Here is a 15,787-nt window from a genome sequence, read left to right on the forward strand (position 1 = left end):
CTACTGTGGGAAGTCTAAGTGGTGGAACAGCCTTATTTAGTTTTGTTCTGCAGCCAGGCCCTCTGACCTTGGCAGGAGAAAAGGGTCGATTTTAACAGTACTGTGAGAGGTCTTTTGGGCTAAATTGCTAGAAAACTTCAAGTTAACTTTTCTTTCTTTTTTATGGGTTTGAACCCAAGTCAGGGAATGAAAATGAAGCTGAGATTGCAAAAATGTTTGCAGCCTTATATGAGTGGGAGGTTTGCATGGCTGTTCTCTGTCATGGCTTGCAGCATGCCTGTCCTGCTGAGCTGGGTTAGCAAGCATGGAGCAAGAAGAGGAAAAGATGGACTTAAACCTGCTTAATTTCTTTCCTTCCACTTCTGGTGAATTTGTCTCTATACAAAGGGTTGACTTGTTTAGGGGAGCTCTCCACCTTTGTTGGTGTCTGTGGAAGATTGTCTAGTGAAGTTTTTAGGGTCGGGCAGTAGATTGGAGGTTTTGTCACTTACTGATAGGGTATAGGTTTAAAAAATGTGAAGTTAACATATAAGTGCTGACTGACTGAGCTGGAGGGACATTGCAATGAGGTATCTGGCAATACTTCTGCAGTATCATGGGAACTAACAAACGGGGAGGTTCACACTGAAATACACACCAGAAACTGACTCGGCTAATGTCTTCCCTGGTTCTGTGTTTCAGCTCACTGAAGATGTAGTGAACCGGATGAAAGGGTCCCCTCAAAGTAAAAGATGTTTCCAGAAGTCTCCCCGTGCATCCAATGGCACAGCTCCATCTTCACTGGCTGCAGGAGTGAGACCCAGATCTCCAGGTACTGTCAGGGTGGTGCTGCCACTGCATGTTACACAGGATGCCAGGGTTTTTCAGTGCTGCCTTGTTGTGAGAGGAGCTCTTTGGTTAGCCTATGTCACCCTGGGAACATTTCTAGCATTTCAGATGAACGTGCAATAAATAAGGCAGAAGTATTTTGCCTTTCATTTCTGGCAAGCTGCCTTGTTGTCTGCTTTACATATGCAGGCTGTATATTGTGCTTGGGTGAGGGAAGTACTACTTTTTATTCTTTGAAAAGAAGCTCATAGGGAAAGATAACCTGTCTGAGCACAGCTGGCTAAGTGAACGGTGAAAACTTGGTTTCTGAAATTGTCTTTACAGGTCAGAAAACTATTTGATTTCTACTTGTTCTGAAATAGGCTTTGTTGATATATATCAGCAATGTGGATTTGTTTGAGGCATCCGGACTAAAATGAAGTTAGAGAACTAGGCCTTTATTTTTAGGGATTTGTTTGCTGTCAGCCTATGTCTTTGCTGAATGTAGATTTAGCTTTATGAACTCCATCAAATAATTTCATCTTCACTCGTGGAATCCCTTGTAATTACAAGGAGAGAAGTTCAAGAGGAAGACTTACTGGAACTAGAGGAAGGAAGTGGAAAGTAGGTCTGCAACCATGGTCATATTTCAGTGTAGATAAGGGTTTGAGGAGTTAATATTCTCACACAGAAGTTTTCTGTAGCATGGTTTATTCAGTATGCCTGTTTGAAAATGATGGTGTCTCTGTTTCAGAAATTCAAACTCTATCCATCAAACTTAAATTTTCTTGACTTTTTTTTTTCTCTTGATGCATAATACTAAATTCTCCTAAAATAATTTATGACGTGATGAAGGACTACATTTGTAGTACTATTAGTTGTCACAGGATTCTCTCTCCTTTCTAGGAATTCAGCCACCAAAGGCAAGTGACTCTGCTGCAGAGCATGAACTCTACAGGAGGTGAGGTGAAGCTCTTGAAAAAGACAGTAGTTTAGCTCATTTGGGAATATATCTATGTATGCATATGTCTGTGTTTTACTTCAGTCTGAGCATAATGAGTGTGTGTTTGACAGTGGCTGAACATGAACCCAGATGGCCAGGAAGGCCAGTGGCATCCTGGCTGTATCAGCAATGTGTGGCCAGCAGGACCAGGGCAGTGATTGTCCCCCTGCACTGGGCACTGTTGGGGCCACAGCTCAAATCCTGGGTTCATATTTGGGCCCCTCAGTACACAAAAGACATTGAGGTGCTGGAGTGTGCCCAGAGAAGGGCAGTGGAGCTGGGGAAGGGGCTGGAGCACAAGTCTCCTTGGCAGTAGCTGGGAGTGTTTAGCCTGGAGAAAAGGAGGCTCAGGGGGGACCTTATGGCTCTTCAACACCTGAAAGGAGATTGTAGCCAGGTGGGGTTGGCTCTTCTCCCAGCTGTAACAAGTGACAAGATGAGGAAACAGCCTCAAGTTGTGCCAAGGGAGGTTTAGGTTTGGTATGAGGGAAAATTTATTCACTGAAAGGGTGATCAGGCATTGGAACAAGCTGCCCAGGAAAGTGGTGGAATCACCATTCTTGGAAGTATTCAAAATCATATTTTTATGGATGTGGCACTTGGGGACTTGGTTTAGTGGTGAACGTGGCATTGGGTTAATGATTGGACTTGATCTTTTCCAACCTTAACAATTCTGTAATTTTATTTTATGATTATGTTTCAATGCCTGAGAATCCCCTTTAAAGCCTTTTTCAGTTCAGGGCTGCTTCTTTTAGTGGTGTTGCTGCATGCATTTTGTGTGATTTCTCTTTCCTGTGTAAGAGCCAAAGGGCAGCATTGTCAGCCAGGCTGACTCCTTTTATCATTGTGTGCCCCTTGATCTTTTCCAAAGCAGCATCTATTTGTCTGGCTAACTGCTTTCTATTTTCACTGTTTTCAGGTGATAATGAAGTACTTAATAGAGCTAAATATAAATGAAGTATAGGCTTATGTGCTGCTGTGTTGTTGTTGCCAGAGTTGTACCTCACTAGAATTGCGGGTCATATTTAAAGTTTGTTGTGCTTTTGAATTCCTGCTGATAATGGGATTGTGAGCAGATTTTGTGTCAAATAGATTCTGGATTTGTGTTTTGGCTCTAAGCAGGGGTACTCCATGACAAGCCATGACTCTGTTGCCAGAAGTCTGCTGATGACCTCTCTGCTTTTGATGCTCATACAGGTATGAGCAAGAACAGGCACTGGTCCAAGAGGAGTTGCTCCATCTGGCCAGAAGAGAAAGGGAAGCAGCCAGTGAGGCCAAGGAAAGGAACAGCATTAATGAGGAGAGGCAGAGAACAGCCCAGATGGTGAGTAACAAACCCCCCCACTATGTTTCCAACCTGGATAGGCTAAAATGGCTCTGCTTGAGGGGATTCATTTAATGTCACTTGTGTGATGAGCTTAGAAACTTGGGCTGAAACATTCCTCACCTCACTCATCACTTAACATTTGGCTCACAGTGCAGCTGCAAGCTCCACTTGCAGCACGTCACTCCATGCTGCCAAGGCATGAGCAATGGCTGTGCTGGGAACACACAATACGGTCTGTGTGTATGCGTGGTCCTTGTTGTTTGATCTCTCAAGTGTATGAAATCAATTTTTCAATAAATACAGGATGACATTCTGCTGACCTGATGTATGCTGAGACTTTGCTCTCTTTTTTTTCCTAGGGTATAATTGTGCATGTACACAAATTAATAAAAAGTAATAATGTCTTTGTTTGTTTGAGTCTTTTATAACAGAAGAACTGTTATGAAACTGTCAATGTAATTGACAGTTCCTGTCATTGTAACCTTTTGAAGAAGGTCTAGGATTGATTTTTAGGGACCGGGAAGCACAAACCCTTTTTTTGGATACACTACTGACTCCCAAACCAATTTGTTCCTGCCCAGCAGGTAGACTTACCTCTGGGGACTTCTTGCTGCAGCTTTTACTATTAGTCAGGCACCTTGGTGTTGTGGAGATGACCCATTGGGTTGCTGTCACACCAGTGCTGAGAAGAACACTGCTGGAGGCAGAAGTACAGTGAGATGAGGCTGAGTAGAACAAAAGGTTTCTATCAGTCACTACAGTACACTGGGATTGTCATTGGGACTTAATATTCACATGATACTATTTTATATTGTTTTCTTTTATATACTGCCATTCCAATGGCAACAGTGTACTGCCTGTAAACATTGCAGAGTCTTACTGGAACTGCCAGGTTTTCCTGACCTGCAGTGGTGTCAGGGTGTGACAGCGAGGTGGGGCCATGCTTGCCACAGTGAGATCAAACTGCCCATTCTTTTAGACTGGACTGTTAAAACTTTATTGAGAGAACTAGACCAAGAGAATTCTTGCCTGATGCATACTGAAAGGATGGTTTAGAAAAAGGACAGACTGGAGTATGGATAGTCTTTATTGTGGTTCTTTCATCCTACTGATTTGTAGCTTAACCAATAAGTGCTTGATTTAAGCAGTGAATGCTAACAGGCATTCAATATATAAAAAAATGCAGGCAAAATGTGAAGCATTTAAAGGTTTATATTATAAGATATTTTTGGGGACTGAATTTATATAAGAATGGTGAAAGTGGTTCAAAGAAAATGTCTTTATAGTTGTAGCCCATCTCTGACAGTGATCCCTAGCAGCTGCTAATGGGGAGCATGAGAACAGAGCAGGTATATAACAGTATTTCCCACCTTTACCCTTGCAAATTCTGATTTTCTAAGACTTAGAGGCTTTGAAAGCAAGAGGTTGTATTTTCACTTTGGCGGTTAATAGTCTTTAAGGAAATTCTCTTCTATGAATTGGTCTGTTTGTGGTTTTGGACCCAAGTGTGCTTTGTCTCCATGATAAAATTTGTATATGAATGGATTGGTAGGTGTCTGAGATTGCTCTCCTAGATAGATATAACTTGTGAACGGCTGCTGTGTTGCAGGAAATTTCCTCTTGGCAGATTGTATCCTGACCATGGGGTGTTGGATCATTGCTGAGCTTCAGAGCAGTGATGTGAGGCAGGTGACTGTTGCTCCTCTGCAAAGGACATCTGGGTCAGCAGGTGCAGTATTAACTCTCTTTTCACTAGAAAGAGAATGTTCTCTTTATGAATGCAATTAACTGGCCTCTGTAAGAACAAGGGGAAGAAGTTCGTGTATTTGTTTTCCAATCTGAAGATGTGACTTTGCTCAAAGTAGAGCTCTGCCCTCCTGCAATGAGGTGGAGTGTAAGCCTGAAGAAATGTGACTAGCAGAGTCATGCAATATTTGTGAAATGCAAAGAGGACACCACTAAAATGAGTTGGGACCTGACTGCTCACATACAAATCTGTTCTATTATCTGAATTAACTTTTAATCCTGTAGTGTTACATACCCAGATTTATGCTCTGGAAAAATCTGATTAGGGTTCCCTTGTGATAAATAGTGACCATGGTATGTTAGCCCAGAATGTGGTGCAAGAATGAGAAACTGTTAAATTTCATTGCTCTTTAACTATCTCTTGATCAATCATAAATTTAGGATCCTTAAAAAATGGGATAGTCTAGTTTGTCCTTGCAAAGATGAGGGCAGAACTATTGTTTGTCAGCTTCTAGATATCTTCCTAAGCAGGAACTGTTGTGGCCAGACTTAAATTATTGGGATCCCTATCAGACTTGCTTTATCTCAGCTACAGTTTCCTTTTGGGCATGGTTACCTTATTGTATCGACTCAATCCTACTCAAACCGTGTCTGTCCTTTATCTTCTAGTATTATCCCCCTTTTATATGAATAGAACTTGAGTGTTTCTTGCTCTTCCGTTTTTTAGCCCTAGCAAATGGGGAAAATACTGGATATGAGCAGCTCATCCATGTCTTGTGTCAATTTTCTCTTTCAGGTAGAAGACAGTAGTGGAACTCAAGGTACCTAGTGGTAATCCAGGTTCAGATAGCAGTGGAAATTATCTGCTTACATTTATAAGGGAGAAACTTCCAGGGTTGTTTTTGTTGTTGTTGTGACCTATTAGGGAAGTGAGATTAAAAATGGGGCAACTCCCATGAAAGAAATAACAAATGAATAATTTGCTTCTTAAGCAGCACTTAATTTGGTAAAACTTGAAAACCATGCCACATATAATCAGAAAGTTTTATTCATTTTTTCAGTATTTGCCTTAAGATCTTGAACTGCCCTGTGCCCTTAACATATCAATAGTTCAGTGATTAGTAGCCCTCTCGTGTACTGTTGTCTGCAGCAGTGCAGGAACAGTCTCCTGTAATGTCCACTTGTATAAATCCGGATACCGTAGCTGTAGTGTGAAGTGATTTCATTGTAATTGTGCTGGATGTTGCTTGTCATTTAATCTGTTCTTTATGGCTTTCACTTACTGACTTTTATTATTGGAAATATTGCTATAAGCACTTCAGTGTTATTATATAGTGCACACAAAGAGAGGGTGGACTAGAATTAACCTTTGATATGGAACTTGTGGTCAGCTTCTGGGGCTGGTTACTTGATTGTTTATGGGGCAGGGTGCAGATTAAAATTTATTGTTATCTTATTGAGGTTTGTGTGTTTTGTTTTGCTAATTTTTTCTCCTTTAAGTGTGCTGGTTTCAAGAGGGATTTAGAGTTAAGTGCCTGGGTCCTGTTCTACATATTTGTCTTGATCTTTTCTTTTAATGACTTTGAAGAAGGTACTCAGCTTCTAGTTACCTTAGGTTTTGAGTAAAACTCTGTACAGCTTTAGTTTAAGAAGCAAACAGCTCGGTAAGTAATAGTGCAGCATTCACTTTGCTCTTTGAGTGAATGTGGCTTTTTGATTAACCCTGGGGACTGGCTCAAATGGAACTAGTGTGCTAAAGTGCTGTAGAACTCTCCCCAGTTTGTATTAGAGATAAAATATTTTGTTTGTGCAGCACTGCAGGATCATGGTGCTGAGCGGACTTTTTGAATAATTTAATGCTGTGGGTACTTACAGCACAACAAGGATTATATGTACAGTATTTCAGAGCAAGGCCTAGGGTGTTTAACTAATGCTGGTGCTCTGCCTTATGTCTCATGTGAAATACCCAAGAATTAACACAGCTATCTTTAAATCATTTTCTATTTCTAGCATGAGGAACTTGCAAAGTTGTCAGTCAAGTTATTTAATTGCTTGACTATGTTGTGAATAGTCTCACCATTCCCCTAAGTGTGAAGTCTTTCCTTTTTCATTTCCAATTAATCAAAATGTCTTCTCCGTTTTTTCAGGTTTCTTTTTTTTTTTTTTTCCTTCTTCTTACCAACAAAGGAAACTTTGCAAATAAAGATGCCCTTTTCCCTCCTTTTTACTTTTGTAATCTCTGAAGGTTAAACAGCATGTGCAGCATATGCATTGGGAGCCTCTTGGAGCCTCGGACTCTGCCTGATGGTTTTCTCTGAAACCTTTAAGACAAATCAATGTGGAATGGGAATGGATAAAAGCAGAAGCTGGGGGGGGAATAAACGCGATTAAGTGAAAACATCTCATTACTACTCTAGAAAGGGAGGATTATAACTTATAAAATAGGAAGATCTCATTTAGAGGCCATGTGCACTTGTGTTATCAGGACAGAGCGAGAGCAAATAGAATAAATGAAATTAATACTTTGAAAAGAAGCATTACCCGGATTTGAGCATTGAACTAATATGATTTGTGCAAACCCTGAAGTTCTTATCTCCCCATTTAATACCCCAAGGATAATGGCTTTGTCAGAGTTATTGACCAAAAGTCGTCATCTTCCTTCTCACTTTGAAAGAATGAGTTCAGAAGCAGGGTGATGGTAGGACAGATGGTAGGACTTTGCACTATGACCAACTGTTTCAGGCAAGACTGACGGGCACTGGTTGCTGCGTGAAAACAGACTGGGCAGAGAATTCATAATTGCTGGAAAGTTTATCCAGCTGTCCATGATGGATGGCTTACTATTCTCAGTGTTTTGATCATGCTTGTTGGCTGGCAGCCTTTGCTTTCTGGTGGTTCCAGCGTTGGATTGTTGTGACTAGCATGGCTCAAATGGGCATGAAAGAAAATAGAAGGATATGGGTTTGTTTCAGGTTGCTCCAGTAGCTGATTATAATTGGCTGTTGAATTCTTTCAGATGATTTCTTGCCCAGATATAATCTCTTTGTTTTTCAGAGCCTCTCATCTCCTGTTCTTGATTCAGGAAAGATGGGATGAAGGAAGAATGCATGACTGGGAGTGCCTTTGATCAAGTAGTGGTTTTTGATAATGGTGTCACCTTGTGAATGTGGCATTCTGAACTCTTGAGCTTTGCTGTGGCATACTTTGGACACTTCTACCCTTGATTTAGTGTATATTGGGCTGCTGACATTTTAACTGGTATGTTTTCTTCCCAGTTTCAAAGAATGTGGAGGTAAAACTGCTTAAAATTGCTGAAAACAGCATAAACAACCAGTTCATAGATTGGTACAATGGAGGAGAATTTTGGTGTTAGGGAGCGATCAGATATTTTCTTTTTCACTTTGTAGGGATGGAGGAATGATCCAATCAGCCCATTTGTGGAAAGTTTCCTTTATATTTCTGGTAATTGATGAAGCTTTAAGTGAATCTTGTGGTGTTTTTTGCTGTGAGTTGCCCACTGTTGTTGATCAATGTCAGCTGTAGATGCAGCTGAGCAACTACTGAAGATTCTTTTAGAAGCTGTGCTGAACATGATTTAGTTTGTTAAGGCTTTCATTTACTTTCTGATTAGCCATAGGTAAGCATTTCTGGATTAACTGGGGTTTTGTTGTGCGTAATCTCCTACCATTGTGACGAGCTGCAGGATGAGGCCCAGCAGGAGCATGGTGTCTGTTGGAGCTGTGGCAGTGTGGGGTCATCAGTGAAGTGACACTGCTGGTTTTGAGGTCATGTCTCTGTTGTCAGAACTTGTCTTTTTTTTGCTCCCTATTTATTTGAGTTGATGTAATGAAAGGTATTGTCTCTGTGAGCTTTGCATTATGGCTTGGAAACTGCTCACCTCAGAGACAGTTTATTAGGTCCTGTTTGCTCTACAGCTAAAACACAGCACACTGAGCTGAACCCTTCTCTTTCTAAAGCTGTAAACCTGTGTGCAGAAAATAGATTGGTTCTGGGAGGGGATATGGCTAACACATGAGGTTTGGTGTTGACTGGCTTTTTATTTTCTATTGATACTTCTTTATTGAAGTTTTTTATGGGTGAGGCAGAAAACATTGAAATCTGAAAATATGGAGGTTTGTTTTAAACAATAGTGGAAAAAGAGGAAAAAACTCATTCAGTTTGATTTTCGTTTATGTTGCAGTTGTTAGCAACTGGTATCTATGTGTTTATGAAAGATACCTTTTTTCAGATTGTTTTTCATGTTTTTTTAAAAAAATAAGTCGTGCATTTAGTTATTAAAATCTTCATTCCTACCTACAGTGTGGGTGACACCAGTTGTGGGGGCAGCACCTCCTTGTGAACACGGTTTGCTGTGGTTTGGCTCTTTGCAGAGTATTCACAGGCTGTATGTTGAACACCCAGACCTGCCCAGGCTCCTAACTAGTTTAGCAAGAGTGACACTGTCTTGGGATGGAAGTTGCAATGCAGTTTTTTTTGATTGCTCTCACTAATTGACAGCTAATTCTTTCACTAATTGAATAAAGCTGCCTTTTAAATATGTTGATACAAATGGAAAGATATATTTTTAGGTTTGAGACTTAATGATTTATTACCAAATGTTGTAAGCTATTGACTAAGGGGGTTTAAACAGTTTCAGTCCTTGTGCCTTGTATCCCTCTCATTCTTGCTGTGAGAGCAAGAATGAGACACTCTTCCAGAGTTTCTTCTGAAGAAAATATATTAGTATGTAGAGACTTTAAAACTAGTGGTTTGTTATTCTATAGCCTCATGCCAGAACATCCCTCCTTTTCCCTACAATTTGGCTCCTCTTTGTCTGCTACCCTCTACTATGAAAGTGGATATATTTCTTCAGTGAAAGAATTACTTTGTGAAACCATTAAAACATTAAACATTTAAGGTATCCCTATAGAAAATAATCTTGAAGTGTTAAATGATGGACTTTAAAAAGGTTTGGATTAAATTTAAACTTGGCATGGTGAGGATCTATCTACGTATCTTCTACCTCCAGCAAGCTAATAACTTCTGTTCTCTGGAGCATCAGTGAGGTCTAAATTTAACTAAAGCAATTTTGGAGAATGTGCACTACAATAAAGGCAGAAAGTAAAAACATAGCCAATGCAAAAGTGAACCTCCTCTTCTCTTTAGGGAAGAAGATGTTACCTGGCTTAAGGGTAAGATTATGCTTATGTACTGCTTATTTTCCTGCTGCTCTGATTTGTCAAACATTTATAACATTTTTTAACAACTTCCAATTTCTGCAGCTAGTCTTTTATCTCCTGACTGAAGGTTAATTTGTGTTTGGAGAATTTTTGCAGATTTCAGCAGCTGATGGTCGTTTGAGCTTCTCATTTTTGTAGTCTCTTGAGCTAAGAGACCTTATCACAAGGTTGGCCTTTTTTAAAATCCAACAGCTGCAACAAATTGAAGTTGTCTGTGGTGCTGCCTACTTCCCCAGTCTTGCCTTTAATTTCCCATGCCCATATTTCACACTTTTTTTTTTCTGTCTGTCGAGTTTATATACTCCACAGAAACTTTGTCAAGATTCATTTGTTCTTAGGGTTACTGCATAGCCATTTCATCATTTAAGAGGTAAAATATAAGATTAGCCTTCATTTTCCCCTATGTATAACCGCAAAATATTCAATTAATAAAGAAATAAGAGAATAGTAAGTTGGTATTTTTCTGTGGCTGGTCCAGCAAAACTAGTACTGAGTCTTCTTATTCTACTGTCAGACTACTGTGGGGTAGTAGAATTCTGCTCTAATTTAGGGGGGCATAAACAGCTCATTGAGGGGGGCATAAACAGCACAAGACAGGCCCAAAGGCCATTCTGTATCTTAACTGTTCAGTGAATCACCACCTCCTCCATGCACTTTGGTGTCCCATTTGGAATCACTACATTCCACCCCTTCATCCACATACAATTTACCTTTCTCAAGCGTAGGTAAGTTACAGATTAAATTAGCAAACTGTTCAGCTAATAGGGAGATTCCTGGTGGGCTGGAATGTATCAGTGTGATAGCACCTGTCAGTGCACAGCACAACTGGCATGGATTCTCCAGTGGGTTCCCATACACCAGCTGCTCGTGGTAACACGTGGGCTCCTCAAGCCGCCAGAGCCAGGCCCAAACCGAGCAGGTGCATCCTGGTCAAAATGGGTTATTTCCTCAAATACAGTGTCCTCCACAAGTACCAGTACAAATGGCTTTTGTAGATCAAACTAGTAGATCAAACTTGAGTCTAAATGGTATGGTCTGAGTAATCAAAATAAGCACTGATGTAACTTTTTATTTCTCACCTTAAAAAACATTTAAAGTGAGCTGATACAAAGACTAAGTTTCACTGAGGTTTTTTCCAGTTTGTTTACTCTCTCTGCTACAGTTGGACATCCTCAAACCTGCCCCAATTTGCTGATGTTTATTTTAATTCTTGCTTGCTTCCTTCTTTCTCTATCTTTTTACTTTCCCAAAGCTGCAGGAGGGTTTGCTCCTGCTGCCTCTCCTCGTTGTTGGTGTTATCAGGCACGTGTGCAGCGGGTGAGATTGCAAACACCGCTGTTCTCTGGGATTCTGAGCATCAGACAATGTTTTACACGGCGTCCCATTCTCTAGCTGGCTGGTTGGACATGATGTTGGTACCTTATCTTCACGCTGACACACACTGGACATTAATAGAAATACATTGCTGAGGCACATGTGTGGAATTTCAAGCAGCCTTTCTAGCTCTGCTTTAGATAGTCTATTGTGTGCTTAACCTCTTGGAAGAGGTTTTGATGAGAAATGCGTGATGTTAACTCTTGGGTGGCTGGGTGGACTCTCTCAGAGTTCTTTATAATAGTTAGCATAATACCATCCTAATTGAATGCTGCTTATCTGTTTTGGAGTTTCAGCAGGTTTGAACCTATCTTTCTATGACCAGTATTCCTCCTTCCTAATGCAGATTTTTGGGGAAGAAATAGCTGTGTTTTGCACATGAGAGTGAGGCAGGAAATGTGTTCCTGCAGAGGGAATTGAGCTGCCAGCACCCTTTATGTAGCTTTGTCTAAAGTCTGTCCCTGTATTATTTTTGGCTCTCTGATTGCCATACATCAACTAAAAAAATGACCTGGATGCAGCTGCTTCTATTTGCCAGGAATTCTTTCTGCTTTTGGAGTACGTCAGAATTTTTATTGTTTCCTTTGTACTGTATCTGTATACTTTCTCTGCTTGTTTGCTATGACCATCTGCAATTATCTATATTATTTATGAGTGCTGGCTAAAACATGACTGAAAGTAGCTTCTTAAAAGGGACTGTACTAAGGGAAAGGAAATAAGCTGTTGACTTTGATTTTTAGACAATGAAAATGGAACACCTGCAGGCTTGTGAAGAAGGGAAGGCATTAGAGTTAGCTGTATTTTTTTCCTGTCTGTGCTTTACGTAGGGGTTTAGAGCCCTTTAAGACTTTGTGATAATGGGCAAACTTGAAGGATAATACAGTAGGAATCAAGTAAAAATTGATCAAACAGCCTGAGCAGGGCTATGTATAATTACTGCCCAAAAGAAAAAAAGCTTTAAAAAAGTTTAATATTTACTTGAATAGAACATTAGACTAAGGATACATTTGTTAAGTAACCAGTGCTCTTCCAATTAGGACTGAGAGCTTGCCATTTACATTCACTGCATCTTCGGCTTAATGCTTTTTCCGTGGAAAAAGTGGTTCGCTGCCTGGTGGATGATTTCAAGCCCCTTTATTTTTTCAAAGATACAGGTTCATGTCTCTTCTTTTCTCTCCATCCTCTGAGCAGAATGGATTTGTTCCTTGGTTCATCTTGCTGTAGCAGTAATTGGCACTGTCAAGCTGAGATTCTGGCTGCACCCCACCCCGGCTTCCAAACTTCCAATACACAAAAGGTTCCTTGCTAAAGCTGTTCCCTTACCAGCTAAAGACCTGAGTAATCACTCATTTTTGTATTTTCATATGGTATTCTCTCCTAGTGTAACAGCTAAATGTGGAGAAAGGGAGATTGGAAATAAAGATGTGTTAAAAAATACCAAACCAAAACAACCAAACCCTCAAAAACAACAAACCACACAAAGCAGCACCTTGAAAAAAAGCCCAAATCACAAAAACTCCTCCCAAAGCAACAACAATAACAGCAATCACTATATCAGCTGAAAATAAGCTTGCATGTTTCTTAAACCCTTTTTCCTAATTTTTCAGTGTAAAAGAATTTTGTTTCAAGTACAAAACTCGAAAAAGCATGAGAGCTTTAAACTGCAAAGCCAGCTACAATTTTAAAGATAATGAACGTCAGTCCAGCCTATAGTTTTCTATAATTTAAAAAGTTGTCTCCCCAGCTGCTGTGCTGTTTCCTGTTCAAGACTCAGCATTTTGCAGTGTAATTTTTCAAAGCTTTGTGTTACTGAAGGTTATCATAGAGTTCTGTTAAAAACCTGCTTGCCTGTTATTTCCTGTTAAACAGTGATCTGCAAAAAGAGGTGGTTCCATGCTCAAATAAGATTTTGATACCATTCCTTTCCTGGGAACAGAAGTGGGATGCATCAACACCCTTTCCCATCTGATGGCTGTTCTGAAGCTGCCTCTCAGGTCACTGCCCTTGTTCCAAATCGTGCTGAACGTCTAAATGCAACCTTGAAGCTGTTGCCAACCACTTGCATTTTCTTTTTTTTTCTGACTAGTTTAGAAGTAGTCCATCAAATTCTATGCATCTGGTGTAAAAATAAGAGTTTTCATTATAATTGATCTGTGTGGAGTGTCAGTTTGTGCCCAGAATTAGGTGGGACCATTACCTGTGCTTATGCTCCAGTCTCATCCTGCTGCAGCAGGCTTTTTTTTCTGAGCTTAATAAGGAATATGGTAAGGTACCTGGAGGGAAAGGAGCACTAATGGTCCTAGCTGCCATTCTCCTCTGTGTGGATGGGACTAATGTGGTTGATAAATACTTCCCTGCCTCAGGCCTTGCAAGTGCAGGCTGCTCCCTTAGGAAAGACAGTAGCTTAAGGCATATCATGGGTGTTTTCAGGTGTGATTGAACTAGCTAGACAGAAGAGATTTTCTCCAGCAAAGAGGAATTTTAATCCCACTTCATTTCAGTGTCTTGCTGTGGAGTATCTTGGTGAGCTGGTAAGGGTAGATGGTCGGTTTTTCTGACCACATGCACACGCAAGTTTAGGAAAAATTTTACCTTTTTACTTACATATCTGTTTAGAAGTTACATCTGCTTTTTGTACAAGAAATGTATCTTATTGGGCATTCTAAAACTGTAGCGAAAGTTCACATTTATATGAAGGAGTAACAAACTTTCATTTAATCAGGCTAATTTGCTCTAGTTGCTTGTTTCCCAGCAGGTGTTGCTGTTGAGCTTGGTTAGGCTTCACTGTGCAGGTCATCGAGTCATCTGCCTATTATAAGAGCTATGATGCAGAGTGATTGGGAGCTAAGTTTCCTCCTTGAAAATTCATGTCATCTACTGCTAAGTCAATATACTGTCCAGAAGCTTAAGGTACATCTTGTGCAGGCGTGTGTATAAATAAATAAATGATATTAGAATGTCTTTTTTGACCCATGCATTATGTTTTTCACTTCATTACTGACTCTGAATTCTTATGGAACTTACTACTTTCATTACCAAAGCAGTTTTGATAGCTTGGTTTTTATAATTATTTTTGAGAGAGAGTGTTTTTTGGCTTTTCAAGTAAGCCTTTAAGATGTGGTGCAAAGGGAGTCTGATAAGCAATCCATAAGCAGCATATCCTCATCAATATCCCTTTGAATATGGGATCTGGGAAAATCTATCACCTGCCTCGTGCAGAATCTCAGAGATGATTTACATTTCTTATTTGGGGTCAAACCCACTGCTCAGTCCAGCAGCTGCTCAGTGTATTTATCTTGCAACAAGCACATCTGTGTTTTGCTTCACAGTTCTTTGAGATGTGATTCCTGTTGTAATACCCTTATTTTGGAACTAAAATGTTTTTAATGTGCATCTCAGTTGCCTGCCAGTGATGATGCCTTTGCTGAGTTCATACAATTTTCCAGCAGTGTCGAGAGCACTTGGAAAGCAGCAGTGAGTATTTCCTGAAGGTGGCACTGAAGGGACACCCATGAAGTCTCCTTTCCAGGGGTGGAGCAGGAACTGCTGAGCCCTCAAATTGTTTGCATACCAATGAAATGTCTCAACGTTTTTGCTTATTTGTTTTCATTCTAACTCTAGGTACTCCAGAAGTTACCATAATATTTTGCAGGATGAGTGTATGCTACACTTTTTGAAGTTCATTGCTTCCTACAGAAATTGTAGAATCACAGAATGGTTTGGACTGGAAAAGACCCTGAGGATTATCAAATTCCAACTGTCCTGACATGGACAGGGATGTCCTTCTCTAGAACAGGTTGCTCAGAGCCCCATCCAACCTGGCCTTGAACGCTACCAAGGATGGGGCATCCATAGCTTCAACAACCTGTTGGAGTGCTTCATCACCCTTTAAGTAATTAATTTCTCCCTAACATCTACTCTAAACCTGCCCTCTTTCAATTTAAAAACATTGCCCCCTGTCTGTCATCATTTGGAGTTGTGAGGCCACTGTGTACTGACATAATTTACAATCTGCTTCTGTCTTTTATTTTCTGACCATGCTGCCTGGGGTTCTCTTTCCTGCTTAATGCACAGATCTAGAACCTGTGACATTGCTGCATGTTCAGGCTGCAGAAGGGAGGGCAAGGTTGTTGTGAAGACAGTGCAGGATTTCACACAAATGGTGTGGTATGTTCTCAGCCACCTCTGATTTCTCTTTGTTCTCCAGCTTTCCAGTAGTGTTTCTTGGAGGGGTAGATGACAGCTGTTGAGAACAAGTTTGGTTTTTGGAAGTGGTGGAAGAGAGTGGCA

General features: G+C 40.4%; 1 protein-coding gene across 6 annotated transcripts in view; it reads left to right on the forward strand.

Annotated features, from left to right (window-relative positions):
- CHCHD6 (coiled-coil-helix-coiled-coil-helix domain containing 6) overlaps nucleotides 1-15,787 on the forward strand; it is a 110,393-nt gene that overhangs the window by 2,377 nt on the left and 92,229 nt on the right. For all 6 annotated transcript variants that reach the window (XM_058844811.1, XM_058844813.1, XM_058844808.1 and 3 more), the window contains exons 2-4: nucleotides 682-811; nucleotides 1,714-1,768; nucleotides 3,008-3,134. In XM_058844811.1, the coding sequence (XP_058700794.1) occupies nucleotides 682-811; nucleotides 1,714-1,768; nucleotides 3,008-3,134 (312 nt within the window). The remainder of the gene's footprint in view (nucleotides 1-681; nucleotides 812-1,713; nucleotides 1,769-3,007; nucleotides 3,135-15,787) is intronic.

Source organism: Poecile atricapillus, chromosome 9 (genome assembly GCF_030490865.1).
Source record: "Poecile atricapillus isolate bPoeAtr1 chromosome 9, bPoeAtr1.hap1, whole genome shotgun sequence".
Classification (NCBI taxonomy): Eukaryota; Metazoa; Chordata; class Aves; order Passeriformes; family Paridae; genus Poecile; species Poecile atricapillus.